The sequence below is a fragment of the Empidonax traillii genome, unplaced genomic scaffold (genome assembly GCF_003031625.1).
Source record: "Empidonax traillii isolate 1590-97213 ecotype Southwest subspecies unplaced genomic scaffold, ASM303162v1 scaffold40:size2234952, whole genome shotgun sequence".
NCBI lineage: Eukaryota > Metazoa > Chordata > Aves > Passeriformes > Tyrannidae > Empidonax > Empidonax traillii.
In genome coordinates this window covers 119,272-136,499 of record NW_020955233.1, presented here as the reverse complement: position 1 = coordinate 136,499, position 17,228 = coordinate 119,272, and the positions used below count along the sequence as shown (strand labels likewise).

The 17,228-nt window shown below is 44.9% G+C and overlaps 1 protein-coding gene across 2 annotated transcripts in view; it reads left to right on the top strand.

Moving 5' to 3' along the window:
- Positions 1 to 17,228, top strand: part of RYK (receptor-like tyrosine kinase) — a 53,508-nt gene that overhangs the window by 23,389 nt on the left and 12,891 nt on the right. Inside the window, exons 7-9 of one of the 2 annotated variants that reach the window (XM_027878268.1) lie at positions 2,735 to 2,835; positions 5,485 to 5,619; positions 8,139 to 8,225. In XM_027878268.1, the coding sequence (XP_027734069.1) occupies positions 2,735 to 2,835; positions 5,485 to 5,619; positions 8,139 to 8,225 (323 nt within the window). The remainder of the gene's footprint in view (positions 1 to 2,734; positions 2,836 to 5,484; positions 5,620 to 8,138; positions 8,226 to 17,228) is intronic. The other variant, XM_027878269.1, reaches the window with a different exon arrangement.

Below are 17,228 nucleotides of genomic sequence, written 5' to 3'. Positions count from 1 at the left end.
TAATAGAGATGAGGAGAAGGCTGAGGTACTTAACACCTACTTTGCCTCAGTTTTTACCAGTAAGACAGGTGGCCCTCAAGGCAACTGGCCTCTGGAGCTGGTAGACAGAGATAGGAAACCAAATAGCCCCCTTGTATTCTGGGAGGAAGTAGTTGGTGACTTACTGAATCATCTGGATCCTCACAAGTCTATGGGACCAGATGGGATCCATCCTAGGGTAATGAGGGAGCTAGAGCTTGCCAAGCCGCTCTCCATCATCTTCCAACAGTCTTGGCTCACTGGGGAGGTCCCCTATGATTGGAAGTTGGCAAATATCACTCCAATCCATCAAAAAGGATGCAAGGCTGACCCTAGTAACTACAGGCCTGTCAGCCTGACCTCAGTGCCTGGCAGAGTTATGGAGCAGATCATCCTGTGTGCAATCACACAGCAGCTACAGGATGGACAAGGGATCAGACCTAGCCAACGTGGGTTTAAGGGGGGCAGATCCTGTTTGACCAACCTGATCTCCTTTTACGATCAGGTGACCCACCTGGTGGATGAGGGAAAGGCTGTGGGTGTGTCTGTCTGGACTTCAGCAAAGCCTTTGACACTGTCTCCCATAATATACTCCTGGAAAAGCTGGCAGCCCATGGCTTGGACAGGGGCACTCTGTGCTGGGTCAGGAACTGGCTGGAGGGCCGGGCCCAGAGAGTGCTGGTGAACGGGGCTGCATCCAGCTGGCAGCCAGTCACCAGTGGTGTCCCCCAGGGATCAGTGCTGGGCCCAGTCCTGTTTAACATCTTTATTGATGATTTAGATGAGGGATTGAGTCCATCATCAGCAAATTTGCAGATGACACCAAGTTGGGAGAGAGTGTCGACCTGCCGGAAGGCAGGAGGGCTCTGCAGAGGGATCTGGATAGACTGGAGAGATGGGCTGACTCCAATGGGATGAAGTTCAACAAGGCCAAGTGCCGGTTCCTGCACTTTGGCCACAACAACCCCCTGCAGCGCTACAGGCTGGGCACAGAGTGGCTGGAGAGCAGCCAGGCAGAAAGGGACCTGGGGGTGCTGATCGACAGGAGGCTGAACATGAGCCAGCAGTGTGCCCAGGTGGCCAAGAAGGCCAATGGCATCCTGGCCTGCATCAAGAACAGTGTGGCCAGCAGGAGCACCACCATCCCTGGAGGTTTTTAAGCAGAGATTGGATGTGGCCCTTAGTGCCGTGCTATAGTAATTGGAGTTGGATCAGGGGTTGGACTTGATGATCTTGGAGGTCTTTTCCAACCCAATCTATTCTATGATTCTATGATTCAAAGGGAGTCTTTCAGACTTGCAACAGGCATTAAAAGAATAATTCCTTTCTCAAACTTGCCTCCAGCCAAAGGAATCCATAGGATAATCGGGTTACAAAAGGAGTTTCCAGCCAGAGCAGGAAAAGTTGTGCATCCATGTTTAATGCAGGGACCATGCCAAGACACTTGTTTCCAGGGAAATGGGTCATGTTGAAGCAGCTTGTGGGTGAAATAGTGGGAACAGTTAAAATAAGCAGTAATGAGTTGTCAGTACCAGAGAATATTCATTCAGAAGCTCCAGAGGAAGTTAAAGGGGTGCAGCTACACCAGCAACTGTGGCTTTGACCTCATGGTAAAAGCTGTGCTGAAACCCTGGACATGGAAGACAGGGAATTTGGGAATAATCTTAAAAAAACGTTTCTAGAGAGAGTTGAGGTCGGTTATAAATCAGTATGTTTGTGTTGTGAGAACCAGCAGGTTCTGTTCTAAAGAAAAAATTCAGCACGTGTATCCATGACTGTGTTATAATGGGGAAGAGTTGACTTGGATTTCTGGTTTTTAAGGGAAGTCTGGCTTCAAAGGTAGCCTGACAGTCCTACAAGGATGACTGGCACTGCTTGGTCAGCCCTCAACAGCAGCCCAAGAAACATTAAATGTTGATTATTTGGCAAGGCGGAGATTGTATCCCAAAACAATGTCCTCTTTGTTCTTTCAATACAGTCAGCAGGATGCTTTTAAGTTGGTTAAAAGGGGGGGATGTTTCTGTGTGTTTGGGGGGCACATCAGAAAAGGTTTTCTCTGGCCCTGCCATCTGAGCTGGTAGCAGATCCTGCCTTTGCCTCTTCACCTGTTCTTCGGCCGTTACAGCTACAACAACTCTAGTAGGATTTTGACTGTAAGGATAAGACAGAAGATGTTCTGCTGTGGTTTACCTGTCTCGTGAATACTCTTGCAGCTCTGGGCCTTCTGCCAGAGAAAGCATCAGAAAACCACATTGGAGGTGGTCCTAGAAGGGACAACCCTTAGTGAGTGGAATGACAAAGTAGGGTAGAGCAGTTTGGGCTGTAAAAGAGAGTCTCAGGGGGACATTGGTACCATGAAAGAAATGTGTGCAAGTCTTCTCTGGGTCTTCTCTGGAATATAATGGTTGTTTTTGGTATGACAGCGTGGTTCTTGCTATAAGGTTTTGTCACCTTGATTATTCAAAAGTGAGGGGAAAGTACTGGAAAATAGCAAATTCTGCAAAAGAAACAAGAGGAAGCTGTTCACACTTCAGGAACAGAAGTGCTGAGATTTTTGAGTTCCCTGAAATGCAATTTAATGTGTGAGTGACTTCAAAAACTCTGCTCTTTCCAAGCCTTGCCTGGAAAATCTCCTGGTTTAATGTTGCTAAGTTAACTTTGGATGTTCCAGCGGCAAGCAGTGATGTTTTAACTGTCCATCTTTGTTTTAAACCAGCATCAGTGACAGCAGCAGCTCTCAAGGTCTGTCCCAGCCCTCCACGCAGACAACCCAGTACCTGCGAGCGGACACCCCCAACAACGCCACACCAGTAACCAGTAAGTGTTAATCTAAGGACAGACTTACCCAGCCATGCCACAATTAGGAGGGAGCTCTGGGGCCCAGGAGTGATCCCGTCTCCATGTGTTCCTGATGCTTGTGTTATTCTTTTCATCTCTTTTGCTTACAGCTTTGCTTGAAATTATATGAAGCAGCTAAAAAGAGCAGTGAATGAGAAGGAAGGGTGGCAGTGGTTTGTACCCTCTGTGGTTGACTGGTCTGGTAACTGATATCATGGAATCTCCTGAGCTGGAAGGGACCCACAAGGATCATCCAACCCATCTCCTGGCCCTGTCCAGGACACCCCAACAATCCCACCCTGTCCATCAGAGCATTGTCCAAACCCTCCTGGAGCTCTGGCAGCATTGGTGCTGTGCCCACTGCCCTGGGGAGCCTGTTCCCTGCCAACCACTCTCTGGGGGAAGAACCTTTTGCTGAGATCCAACCTGAGCCTGCCCTGACACAGCTCCAGCCATTCCCTTGGGTCCTGTCTCTGCTCACAGAGGGCAGAGATTGGAGCTACTCCTCCTGAGGAAGCTGCAGACCCTGATGGGCTCTGATCTTGGTCTCTTCCAGGCTGAACAAGCCAAGTGCCCTCAGCTGGGTTCTGTGTTAATTCTGTAATTAATGAACCTATTTATTATCTGTGGAATTTTGCTCCTCAAATTATTGTCTAGTGGAGGGTTATCCCATGCAGCATTGCTCCTGGGAAGAGACTGTTCCAGCTGGAGGGAAGCTGGATGGTGCAGGGACACTCCTGGAGTGCAATTCCTTGGCTGTTCAGCCATACTGGAGTGACCAGGAGTCTTTCCCTTGTGCTGCACATGCACTGCAGGGCTGCCAGGCCGTTCAGGGGACCGAGCCAGCTGAAAATGGACCTTTTTGGTAGAGGAGGGGTTTCTGGTTTGCTTGGCCTCTGCACAGGCTCGTATGGGCAGGACTGGGGCTTGGAGGGCAGAGGTGTCCATGGCTGGGCACTGGGAGAAGGCAGGACTCACCCCCCCAGTTCAAGTGGCTGTAGGGAGGGCTACTGGAGAAATTCAAAAGTGAGGTGAAGGGTTATATTAGAAAGAAAACTGGGGGAGCCTGGACAGAGGAACAAACTTTCTCTGTTAAACTCAAATTGCTCTTTTTCTTAATGGAGTGGCAGCTACCAAGCTGGAAAGGTACCCTGGCCTTGTCAGAAAGTGTAAATTAAATGTTTTCTTTACTGCTAGCAGTGATCTTCTCAAATAGAGTTTAGAGCAGACCTTTAAGACCATATAGTTTTGTATGAAATGCCTGAGGAGACTTTGTTGTGCAGTCTGGTGAGAGGAGATGACAGTGTAGATGGGACAAGGGGTGATTATTTTAAATGAGAAGAGGGTCAGTTTAGATTAGATAGAAGGAAGACGTTTTTTCAATTTAAGTGGGGAGGCCCTGGCTTAGGTTGCCCAGAGAAACTGTGGCTACCCTATCCCTGGAAGTGTCCAAAGCCAGGTTGGATGGGGCTTGGAGCAACCTGGGCTAGTGGTGTCCCTGCCCATGGCAGGTGGGACTGGATGACTTTAAGGTCTCTTCCCACCCAAACCATCCTGTGATTCTGTGATATGTTATTTAGAGCCAGATAAATGAAATGATTAATGACTTGTGGGGTTTTTTAAAGCAACTAATAAGACCGCAAAGTATCTCCCATTGTCCTCTGGTTGTACTTAGTGCTCGTACTGACCATCCCAGTTCATGAGGGAGCATTGCAGAAAGGTCACTATTACTCTCAGCCCTCCTGTGCTCTCCTGTTTCCTCCCCACTCTGGAGAAGACATGCTCCAGCCCCTCAGTGTTGAGCTTTTGATGTCCTGATTGACCTTCTAAGTGCCACCAATTAGTTAATTTGAATATGACCCCTGGAAGCTCCGAACTGGCCTCTGGCCGAGAGCAAGGACCAATCCCAGGGTGATGGTCCAACCCTCCTCACCCCACCCAGAGTGGTGGCCACTGTGCCCAAAGGGCTCCTGTTTGCTTTGGTCAATCCTTGTTGGTTCAGAGAACTCAGATCTGCTCTGGGACATCCCCAGCAGCACTGGGAACAGTGAGGATGAAAATACAGAGGAAAAGGGGTGGATGCAAAAAATATGCAAGAAGAACATTCTCGATCGTTGCACAGTTGCATTAACTGGGTTTTCAGTAACATTTAAATTTTTAAGAAAATATTATCAGAGTAATTCTCAAGATTTCTCTGATGATTCATAAGCTTGTGCAAAAGTACTCCATCCTTTCTGACACTGATGGTGTCTGCAGATGTGAGAAGTGACAGCAGAGGGCACTGATAGTTTGGTTATGTCCTGCTGGGATTAGGCATCTTTTCATTTCCTCCTTATTAGGGCAGTGCAAGGAGGTGTTAATCACCTTTCCTTGGAGTTAATAAACAGGCACTTTATCATTACATATTATTATTATCTTGTGACACTGCAGAGGGTCCCTATGTGATTTCTTTCCTTGCTGATGATTCTTCACACGGCATCTTGTGTTTTTTGTTGCTCAGTCCTCTTTTTAAGATGCATACATAATGTTTTTAAAGCTGTGCTGGTACCTGTAGGTGGTGCTCAGGTGAAGCTGTGTGCTTATGTTCTTATTCCAAGGGTATTTATGTTGGATTGTTTGGCTCTGCTGGCTCCTCAGGTTATCCTACATTACGGATAGAGAAGAATGATCTCAAAAGTGTCACTCTCATGGAGGCCAAAGCTAAAGTGAAGGACATAGCCATCTCCAGGGAGAGGATAACCCTCAAGGATGTGCTCCAGGAAGGTATTTACAGCATTCAGAGACTTTATTCCTGCACCATGATGTAGATACATAAATATACAGATATCGATATACAAATAACCTTAGATTTTTATTGCTGGATTTTTCTGAAATTATTCATGGGTGACATTTCTGATCTTTATAACTTTTGTGGAAGAGAGGGAGGATGAGTGATGTTTGCACTTGGGTGTGGGGAAAGCAGTTTCTGGAATTTATTAGAATGAGGGAGCAACTAAAAGGAAATCATTGGGCTTGTCTGTCATACCAATCTGGTCCCTTAAAAAAGGAAGGGGTCAGATGGCTGAGGAGTGAGGGAATCAGTTGGGGCTGTAAGTGGCCAGGTATTTTTCAGAGTTCCTACTTTAACAATTAAAAAAAAAAATCTAAGTGAAACCAACCCAAAGCCCAGAAAAGCTTCAATTGTCTAAACTCGATGTCTCAATTTGATAACTTTTGATCTCACAATCTAATCAGCAGGTACAAAATTTACAGCCCTGATATCAAAAATTGAGAAATTACCTGGTTCTTTTCGTGGAATGTCCTGAGTTGGAAGGGACCCACAGGGATCCTGGAGTCCACTTCCTGAATTGTTCACTTTGGAACTGTTCATGCACAGTGTTGATTGATTCTTGTTGATACTGAATTTGATAAATAGGCTTAAATATTTAGGGTTTTTTACCATTAATCTCTGAGTCTGTGTTCCCTGAGCAATCAAACTTGCCAGAGCTGGAGATCTGAGACAGTCATCCTTTGGAGGCAGGACTGCTGAATGCTCTGTGTTAGTCTGAACAGTGCTGGGAGGACGCCCTTGCTCCCATTCAGGATGTGACTCTGAAGCCTTGGGGGCACAGCTCTGTGCTCAGCTCCAGTGTGGGCCCTGCAAAAAGCTTCCTTGCTTGTGCCTTCCTTGGGATGTGCCTTGTTTTCTCCTCTACTCTGCCTGTAGCTGGGATGTTGGGAATCATCCATGACTAGGAGTGACTCGGTGCCCCAGCACCACTTCATATGTTTGGTGACAAAGCTGCCCTGCTCTGCCAGATGAGCCTTAAAGGGCTGTTGAATGCAGTGTGGACCCAGTTAATCCTGGGGTCTTGTTTCTTAGCCTCCACCTGTTAATTGGAGTCAAAATCTTCAGAAGTTACTCAAAGGATTATTAAGGTTGGAAAAGCTCTCTAAGGTCATCAAGTCCGATTGTTCCTCCAGCACTGCCAAGGCCACCATTAACCCATGTCTCTAAGTGCCACATCCACACATCAGAAGTCTTTGAAGAAGACAGATCCTGGTCAATTTTAGTTCATGATCATAGCGATGTTGAGCCTCTGTCATTGAAGAAGAAAAGAGCTTCAGAGGGGAAGAAGGGAATAAAGAAATTTCTGCATGAAACTCAATCAAATACATTTTACAGATCCTGGCCAGAGATTCATTATAAACTCCAAGTAACTTCCAATAGCTTAACCTACTTTAATAATTATTTTGGAAATACATATTGAAGGCACTTTCTTGACGTCTTCAAGACCAGGAGGGTTTTAGTCTGCTGTTAAATAATTCCTGCTGTGTATTTGTGGTTGCCTTGTAGCCTCCTTAGTTAAGCTGCTCCTTATAAGATTACAGTTTGAAGGCAGCTCTCTTGCAGGGTTTACTTGCAGCCCCAGGGTAGGTGATATAAGTGTTGCACTACCCCGTTTTAAGTATCTAGAAACTCATATTTCATGCTATCAAAGGTCTTTGAACCTGATCAAGCAGGAGGAATCCCTGGGAAAGGGCTGTGACACAGAGTTAGACTGCATGAGGATGATGCATACATTGGTGCCACAGTAATAATGTGACAGAAAACTCACTGCCAACCTGAGCCATATAAAACATTGATTCATGGAATCCATGTGTTACCACCCTGCTGTTGTTCTGAGCGCCTCCTCTTCATGCATCATTAATGTTTTTTGAATGGAAAAACGTTGGAGAGACTGAAGAACCCCCAAACAAACCCAACACCTTCCAGCTGAGGTGAAACATTTGAATAATATGGTGCAGTTTATTGCAAACTGTTCTCTGTGTGTGCTGGCTGAAACCACTGTTTCCTTGTGAACATTTCCGAGAAAACTTCCTCTTTGCGAGAAATGCTTTGACTGAGAATTCCAGAGTGGCTGGATGAGAAAAGGAGTTGGAGTTCTCAATGCAGGGAGTTGACTGAACAGCTGCAAATACATCCATCACCAGTATTGATACTTAATTTGAGTGGATTCTGCTGCTGTCATTAGTTCACTCTCATACTTGTCCCCCTAAATTTTTAGTTATCTAAAACCTTCAGCGTTTACTGCCTGTAGTTGTGAATCCACCTCATGCTGGAGAGCTGGCTGGGTTCTTTGTTGGTGATTTTATGGGATTTATAGACACTTTACCTGCCATTGCTCCTCACTTTCTGCTGTGGCTGATACGTCCTGAAGTAGTGTTCTCTTAATAGATATTCTCTTATTGTTAGCAGTGTGTTTTAACCACTTAATATTAATTGTATGTTCTCTTCCCAGGCACCTTTGGGCGCATTTTCCATGGAATTCTAATAGAAGAGAAAGATCCCAGTAAAGAGAAACAAGTTTTTGTCAAAACTGTTAAAGGTATGCTTGCAAAAGGACTGGGTTTGTGTGGAGGTGTTTGAGTGCAGGCTGAGGGTGCCAAACCTGGCTCTAACAACAACCCTCCCTCCCCAAAATATGCAAATGATTACTGCTCAAAAAGCAAAAGGAGTTTGGATGCTGTGTTCAGCCAGAGAGAACAGCAATCTTATTTGGAAGAAAAATGCGTGTGTTTTCCACCACTGCCTTCAGTTATTTTCTGTGGAATACTTTCATTTATTATTGTTCTAAGTAAAAGTTAGATTGCTTTTTTAAAATTTCATCCAGTGTGTTACTGCTCTTTCCATCCACAGCCTTGTCCCCTGCAAATTGCTAAAAACCACCTGAAATACATCTTAAAAATCTTTTATAAATGTGTGGCTGTGCACAAGGCAGGGCATGGGCTCTGCCTTCCTTTAGCTTTGCTAGTGAAGTGTGAGAATTAGCATTTAGATCTGAACTGATACAAATAGAGCATCTGTGTCCAAGAAATAGCTTGTTGGAGGGATTGAAATGGTGACAGGTAGACTTAAGAAACAAGGTAAGTAGAGATGAAGACCATATTATGCACAACCTGTGTATATATTACATATATCCTATATATATCCCTACTTTACATGTATCTACATATATCCCTTCCTCTGCACTTGTCATTGTAGGAGTCTTCTGGTAGCTAAATTTCCAGTACAGTAGTTGTTTCACCCCTTATTTTTATCACATCAGTTGGGTGCATTATTGTCTTTTGGTTTCTCATTTTACAGCTTCTTTGATTCTTAAAAAAAAATTAGTCTTTTATAAGAATCACAACCTTTTACGTTTTTTTGCCTTGCCATTAATTTTTAAAATCCTGATTTTAAGGAAGGAGGGAAATAGTGAAGATGTTGTATTTTGTTGCTGTTAAGTCTTTCTGTTACCTATTTATTCTCTACCATCTTTAATATGTTGATTAAAGAAGGCAACTTTCTTGGTCTGTTTCTTGCACAGTCTTGTGATGCTCTTTTCTCTTGCGTGTCATAGAATCACAGAATGAATCAGGGAATCTCAGAATGGTTTGGTTGGGAGGGGCCTTAAATCTCATCTCATTCCACTCCCTGCCATGGGCAGGGACACCACTAGCCCAGGTTGCTCCAAGCCCCATCCAACCTGACCTTGGAGACTTCCAGGGATGGGGCAGCCACAGCTTCTCTGGGCAACCTGTGCCAGGGCCTCCCCACCCTCACAGGGAAAGATTTCTTCCCAACATCCCATCGAACCCTGCCCCCTGGCAGTGGAAGCCGTTCCCCCTTGCCCTGTCCCTCCTTACCTTGTCCAAAGTCCCTCTCCAGCTCTCTTGGAGCCCCTTAAGAGGCTGGAAGGGGCTCTAAGGCCTCCCTGGAGCCTTTTCATCTGCAGCCTTCTGTTCCCCCTCCTGCCAAACCCTTCTGACTGTCATTTTGCTCTTATTTAATATAATTTCCAAAATACTTGGCCCATTGCATGTGAGGTGCTTTTTATAGCGTTAGATTAAATGGCATGACAAGATTTGTCAGAAGAGATTTTAATTTAGCTGCCTCCTGTCACCACTTGTGGAATTGCTATCCCAAAATGGAGCTTCCAATCCACTCCTAAATCCATACTTCTTTCTCCCTTGGATCTGTAGCACATTTAATCCTGATTCCCCTGTGCAGGGAAGGATTTGCTGGCTGTGTTGAACTGGAGCATGGTCTTAAGAGAGACTGATGGCATTCACAGGTTCAGTCTGCAGAGAATTTCCCAGCTTTGGAAAGGATCCATGTGGAAAAAGTTCAGAGCAGATTTTAGTGACACTTGACTGGTTTGGGCAGCAGGGAAAATAACTGTAACCATCTCCTCTCCTCTCAGCAGCTCAGTTGCAGTGCTAATATTGGGCAGCTTTGTTTTCCTACCCTGGCTGTGATGTATGTGTGTGCAGCTGGGACATGTAACAAGTTAGGAATCTGATCTGTTTGGGAAAAAAAGCCCTACTCTCTTGTAACAGGAGTTTTTCCTTGATCTCATTTGTCCTATGGCCACACACACACTGCTGTTCTGGCACAGGCAGAGCAGGGGAGGACCATAAAAGTGTGATGGGATATGAGAACTATTAAACTGACTTAAGTACCTCTTTGCTGAAGGCAAGAAAGGAGCCTGAGGGTCATGGAAAAGAGACAAGGAAGAAAGCTTTGTCTGTGGAGTTAAATTATCCCTTCCCAAAAGTACGAGCTGCTCCAGAACTGTCTTGTTGCACTCTAAAAGGGATCAAATGAAGCCCATTTGGTGCCCCAAATGTCAGAAAGCAATGGAGGGGGGCTGTGGGGTATTTCAGATCTTTGGAAAGTCTGAACTGTGAGCTGAGGTTCTTTCAGAAGGTTCTGTGAGAAAAAATAACCTTCTAGAGAGGAAAAATGTCTTTCTTCTCAGAACCAGGATCAGAGCTTGAGAAACTGAAGCCATTGTTTTGGCTGTTCTGACATTAAGAGAGTTTTTATGGCTTTAAACCTGGAATTGCCAGTGAAATTGTAGAATCAGATCAGTTTGGGTTGGAAGGGACCCAAAGATCATCCCATTCCACACCTTGCCATGGGCAGGGGCACCGTCCCCTATTCCAGGTTGCTCCAAACCCTGTCCAACCTGGCCTTGGAGACTTCCAGGGATAGGGCAGCCACAGCTTCTCTGGGCAACCTGAGCCAGGGTCTGACCTCACAGTAAAGAATAAACAAAACTTTCTTCCCTATGTCCAGTGTAAATCTACCCTTTTCCAGCCTAAAGCTATTGTCCTTGTCCTGTCACTACAGGCCATGATCAAAAGTCTCTGTCTGTTTTATAACCCACCTTTTAGTATTGAAAGGCCGCAGAAAGGTCTCCCTGGAGCATTTTCTTCTCCAGGCTAAACCACCTCAACCCAAGAAGCATTATAGATGGGACTGGGAGGCTTCCCTGGGCCATGAGCTTAGGTCTGTTGGCTTTTGGAAGAAGAGCTCTGCTCTCTAGGAAAGGTGCCAGGGAAGGGTTGTTGTGCTGTTCCAGGAATGGTTTGTGATTGCTGCTTGTTAGGAAAACCTGTGAATGAATTCTGGAAACTCTTCATGTGTCCCTCCTTCAGCTGCAGGTGTATTACAGCATCCATAACTTTCAAGAGGGTTTATTTCCAATAACGTGGACAGAGGGGAATGTACTCTCAGTTTTTCTCATTTCCTATCCCAGGGAAGGTGACTGTTGTGGCCCTTGTGTTCATCAGGCTGTAGTTACATTTGTGAGTATTTCCTGCTCTGAGGGGAGGGTTTGCAGCCTTGTCAGTTTGCCTCTTCCCTATCTTTTATCTCTCCCTGGGGTTGACTCTTTTCCCCAAGGGATCAAAAAGCACATAGAGTTGGCAGGTTATGGCAGTAGCTGCAGCAGCCCTTCCCACTCTCCTTCTCTGATGTTTTCCAGCCCTCCAGGAAGATGTTGAGCATTGCTATAAACTGAAATAATGCTCAGTGAAACCTTGATTTCTCTGAACTTAGTGCTTGTTCCCCTTCTTGAAGTGACCTTTTAAAGGAACCAGTTATACATAAAAACTGAGGGAGCCTGGACCTGCCAAGTGTCCTGAGAGGCTCTTGAAGAGCCCATCCAGAGGGTTTCCAGGAATATACTGTATTTCCTATTTCCCAAGCTGGGATTGACCTATTAGGTCAGACTCTCAGAGAGCAATTTTGAGGCTCATGAGGCACCATCAGTTCAGGAGGAGAACAAATTGGAGTTTGCTCATTTGGCATGATTGGTTTCTCCTCCACCGCAGAATTTGGGACTTTCATTTGAACCATTCCTTAAGATACTGGAGTTGTTTTCAACCAATTCAGTGATTACTTGTTCTATAGCTCATAAGTTGATAGGACTGAGAAGTTGAAGACACTTCTCTTGCAGCTTCAACACCACGTCTTTTATAAAGACATGCCTTTTTATAAAGACACAAGCTGAAGGAGGATTCATCCCTGAGTTTCACTCCAGATCCCTTAGGAGAGATTTTTCTTCTACCTCTAACTCTGGTTCACTCCAGGGAGAAAGTTATAACATGTCCTGGTAGTGACAAAGTTTCTACCTGCACGTTCATGAAATACATTAGGTTATAATGTTTTTTTTAATGCTGTATCATCTTAACACTTCTGAGTGTGTCTGGATGCCTGAGCCTTCCATTAGGGGCAGGGCTCTGTGCCAAGGAGAGCTTAAAAGGAAGATGTATATCATTTGGCAGAATTAGAGGTGGCTTTCTGGAAGCTCTAATAACTTTGGGAATACAGAGATCCGAAGATCTGGGTGTCACTTGTTCCTCAGATCCTTCGTGTTGGCCACCCAGTTGTTCTGTTCTCCTGGCAGTTTACAGCTTCACTGTGTTCATTTCCTAGTCCTCATTGTAAAAGTATTAATTACTTTCGTCTTTAGACTTCTCTGTGGAAAATTTGCCTTCTTCCTTTCTTTGAATAGACATCCACGAAGATTAAGGATGTGAGTCTCATTGCCAGTAAGAACATGGATACATTATCTACTATTTTTGGGGGTTTGGAGTCCATGGATCAACACAACCTGAATAAGTTCTTTGTTAGAAGATGAGAGACTTAACTGGCATTTGCTTCCCTTGTTGTGTTCTACAGAAGAATTGTGTTATGAGCCTGGAATGCTTCCCTTTCCAGTAGGAGGTTTCCAATCCCTCTTAGCTTTGGGAAGTTTCTCAGTTGGCATGTTCCTCCAAGCTGGTATTGCATCTCTTGCCAGTGATTAACAGATCTCCTCTGCCTTTCTTGGGAGTCTCTTAAATTCAGAGGGGAAAAAACCACACCTTGGATTTAAAGAACACATTGTTTAATGGTGCTTTTCCTGTGAAGGAGAAAATTCTGTGCAGAACAAATGGGAGCATTGTTCCAGAAACATACACAGTGAGAGTGAGCTCTGCACAGCCCTGACTCGCTCAGGACCTTCTGGCCAAGGTACACTTTTGGTAAAAACAACCCATCGTGCTGTTCAAGATAACCTGGCTGCTTCCATTTCGTGTTCTAACCACTTAGCATTTTTCTGCTGTACAAGGAAGGAGTGTTTCAAAACAAACAACCCATGGAAAGCACTGGAAACAAAGTCAGTGTGTGACAAAGGTCAGCTCTTAAAACTTCGTTTTACCAACTTGAACAAAGCTCTGGGTTTTGCCATCTGAGGTCATGAAAAGTGCTTTAGGACTCTTTCAGCGTTCTTGGCTACCTCTGACATTATACTTGAGATTTTTTTATCCATTGCTTATTTAGTTAAGAGGAGATGCCCCATCCCTGGGAGTGTCCAAGGTTGGAGCAACCTGGTCCAGTGGAACGTGTCCCTGCCTATGGCAGGGGTTGGAATGAGATGAGCTTTAAGGTCCCTTCCAACCCAAACCATTCTGCGATTCTGGTGACTCTTTAGAACATCTTCGTGCAATGAGGAGGTGTAGGGATAGAGATCCTGAGAATTCAGGCTGTGCAGAGCAGGGAAAGCAACAGGACCATTTAGGGGACTATAATGTGTTCAAACACCTTTGTGTTAACCCAGTTGGAGGGTTTCTTGCTCATACTAAAGAAATACCACAATCTGGAGCATCCACAGTTGTTCCCAAGGCATCATTTTTAAATTGATTGAATTTGCTCTTCTGGGCAGTTCATTCTTAAAGCTCAGCTTTGTGAAAATATTTCTAAGTTTTAGGTTCCTGGCTTCAATCACAGCAATTAAAATAATTGTTGAAAGTGCTCAACCTCCCAAAATCAGAGCGCAGGATCCTGTTTCTGAAGAATACAGTGTATGTAAAACAAACAAAAAAAAATATCAAGAAAAGAGCTAGTGCTCATCTGAGCTAAATTCTTCAGTGTCTTCATAAGGAAAGACACCTGAATTTAAAGAATTTGGAATAAGCAGCAAATTTCTGAATATCAGCCTGAAAATACACTACACGTGTCATTCAATTCCAGTTCTTTAAGAAAATATCCTGACACTTAAAATAATACAATATAAACTAAAAAAAAAAAGATACTGAGTAGCAGCTCTTAGGGTTGATGTCTGAAGTATTGTACTGATTAATTAAAAGATTTGTTTTCCATATGCTAAAAGATAATCACAAGCAGTACACTTTGATTTACATGTAGTTAAAATCACTGCTTGAATTTTAGTTTTATTTGCTACTGCCCTTTGGACCATGACATCCATCATATCTCTCTTCCCCAGTTTCACTTTGCATTTACTTACACTTTCAGCTTCATTCAGATGGATTGTCTAATGGGTTCATTTAATGGATTATTGAGCAAAGACCCTTTTCCTTGTTTCTCTTTGCTGCTGCTCCTTGGATTCTGGTATTACTGTTGTGCAGGGAAATAAGACCATCCCCAAATCCTGCTTTTCCCTTTTAGAACTGTGAGCATTTGTAATGGAGGGAAAACAGCACAACATTCCCTATTTTAGCAGGGAATTTTTTTCCTTCACTCCAGAGGCAGGCAGGAAGCCAGGGATGTGCTGCTGGTCCCTTGTCCCTGTCTGACTCTTGGGGCCTTTGGAAACTTTAAAGCAGAAATATTTTTCTATCTGTTGTTTTCCCTTCTGCCTGTGCAAAAGCAGGTTGGACCCTGACTGCTTGCACTTCTTTAGCAGTGCATCCTTGTAGTGAAGGGAAGCTGTGAAAATACCTGGTAGCAGCACCAAAAATGTCCTGTGCAACAGATGTGAGCACAGGATAGTCTTGGAGGGTTGAACTTCTTCCAAAGACTCCTGTAGAAGTGTTAAAGCAGTACCCAGGCACGTGCTCCCGTTGAACTGGGGCTGAATTCTGCTTTGGGATCAGTTTTACCTAATTAGTTGCTGTGCAGAAGCAGCAGTAATTAAGAAGGATGTGTTGATACTGGGAGCATTCATCACCTGGAGCTGTTATAGTCCTGCACTCTGGACACACTCTATGACCTCTGTGCCTGTCGCCCTTCAAGAACCAGAGCTCCAGGGCTTTCTCACAGGATATTGGGCAAAGCCCACAAGGCTGGAGGAGAATAAGGGTAATAGAAGCTTGTGAGAACAGGCAATTGTGTGGAAAATGGGCTGTACAAGTGCTGTGATGGAGGAGAGTATAAGCTTTCAGTATGAGACAGAAGGAGGTTCCCAAGGGAACAAGCTGTTACAAGTGGTCCAGAGATGGGAAAAGCTGCAGGTAAAACATCTTTTTAAACCTTGCTGTCGGGAAATGTGTTTGTCAGAAGCCTTGGAGTTCCTGGCTGCAGTATTTGCAGAGCTGCTGGTGATGGGAGTGCTGAGGGAATCTACTGTGAAAGGGCTCTGGGTTGGCTTAGTTCAGTGGATTTTAAGATTCTGCTTTGTCTTCTGTCTGAAGAAACAGATTTCAGTGACTGACTGAAGTCTTTGTGATGCTACCTGAAAGGGGGTTGCAGGGAGGTGGTGTCTATTCTCCCATGTAACAGGTGACAGGACAGGAGGAAACATCCTCAAATTGCACCAGGGCAGGTTTGGGTTGGATATCAGGGAAGATTTCTTCACAGGAAGGCTTGTCCAGCCCTGGCACAGCTGCCCAGGTGGAGTCCTCATCCCTGGAGGCGTTTAAAGCTGTGTGGATGTGGCAGTTGGGGACAAGGTGGTAGCCTTGGCAATGCTTGATTGGACTCAATGGTCTTAGAGGGCTTTTGCAGCCTGAATGATTCTGTGATATCACTTTGAGCGAGCAAATTCCTGCAATCTTAGTGTCATCACAAAACTTCTCTGAGATCTTTTCACCTTGTGATTCATGTAATTTATGAGTGGTGATGAACAGAGATTTAAAAATGCAGTTTTGCTGGATGTCAAGAAGTTGGTAAAAATCAAGTAGGTTCTTTCTTCATGTGAGCCAGGCAGGGCCCCAGCACATCCTAGCACAGAGGAATTAGCCTCTTCTCCAAAAATAGCAGTGCCCAGAGTCCCATTGTGCCTGGCTGCATGCAAATACAATGATATCATGAGATAAACCTGCAGCTTTATCAAAGCTGCTTGGAATCCTGCCTTGTTCTTGCTCTGGGCCTTGGCAAAGGGTAAAACGGGGCCCAGAAAGGGTGAAACCAGGGCTTTGAGAACATCTTTCTCTCTGGAATGCATTTATATCTATTTCAAGTGGTCTTGGTTTTAAGCATCTTCTGAAAGTTGGACCTTTTTGGTCCTAATTGAACATCCAGATTGCCACTGGATGTTAAATCATCTCACCTGAAGTCTCTGCTCTTCATTTACTCAGCTGTTGGTGTGTGATCACCTTGTGAAAACCTGGCTGCACCTCGTCATCATCCAACTGCAGCTGCATGAATTGCTGAGCTCTGACATATTCTTACTCACAAATAATGGTAATATGTCAGACTTCAGCTCTTTTCAGGGCTCTGAGGAAGTTGTGCATCAAGCCCTTGATGCCTTGCCCTGGAGTGTTCAGCTTAAATTCAGGGCTATTTCCAGATTTAATGCATGGGAGCCTCTGACCTCAGCTGTGTCTTCAAGTAGCTGTCGTAATTTCAGAGGTCCCTGCTCTGTGGGAGGCCTTCCCCCTGTTTCCCCCTCTCCAGCTGCATGTGTGGCTGTGCTCATATCAAATGACTTCATGGATCTAGTGCGGACAAAGGGAGCAGCCGGAACCCATGGGCATTCCGTATGTTTGACGGGATCCTTCCCCAGCTCTTGCTTGGGAGGGCTGCACAGACAGTTCTGAGAAGAGAATGCCCGCATGGGTGTGTGTGCTTACATGGATTGCTCAGGGATCTGGTGCCTGGTTTTATACAGGGTGATATTTTGGCCCAGGCAGGAGGATGAAATCTGGAGGATTCATCTCAGAATGGCCTCGTAAAGACATCTCACTGAGCTGGGATTGCTCTGGAACTCCTATTTCTCATATCAGCCAGAAATGCTATGGGTTTCCTGGATTGATTTGAAGGATTTTCAATACATAATGGTCAGATTCACCAGGTCCTCACAACAAAACTTCCAAAATCACCTTCATCCTGATCTATG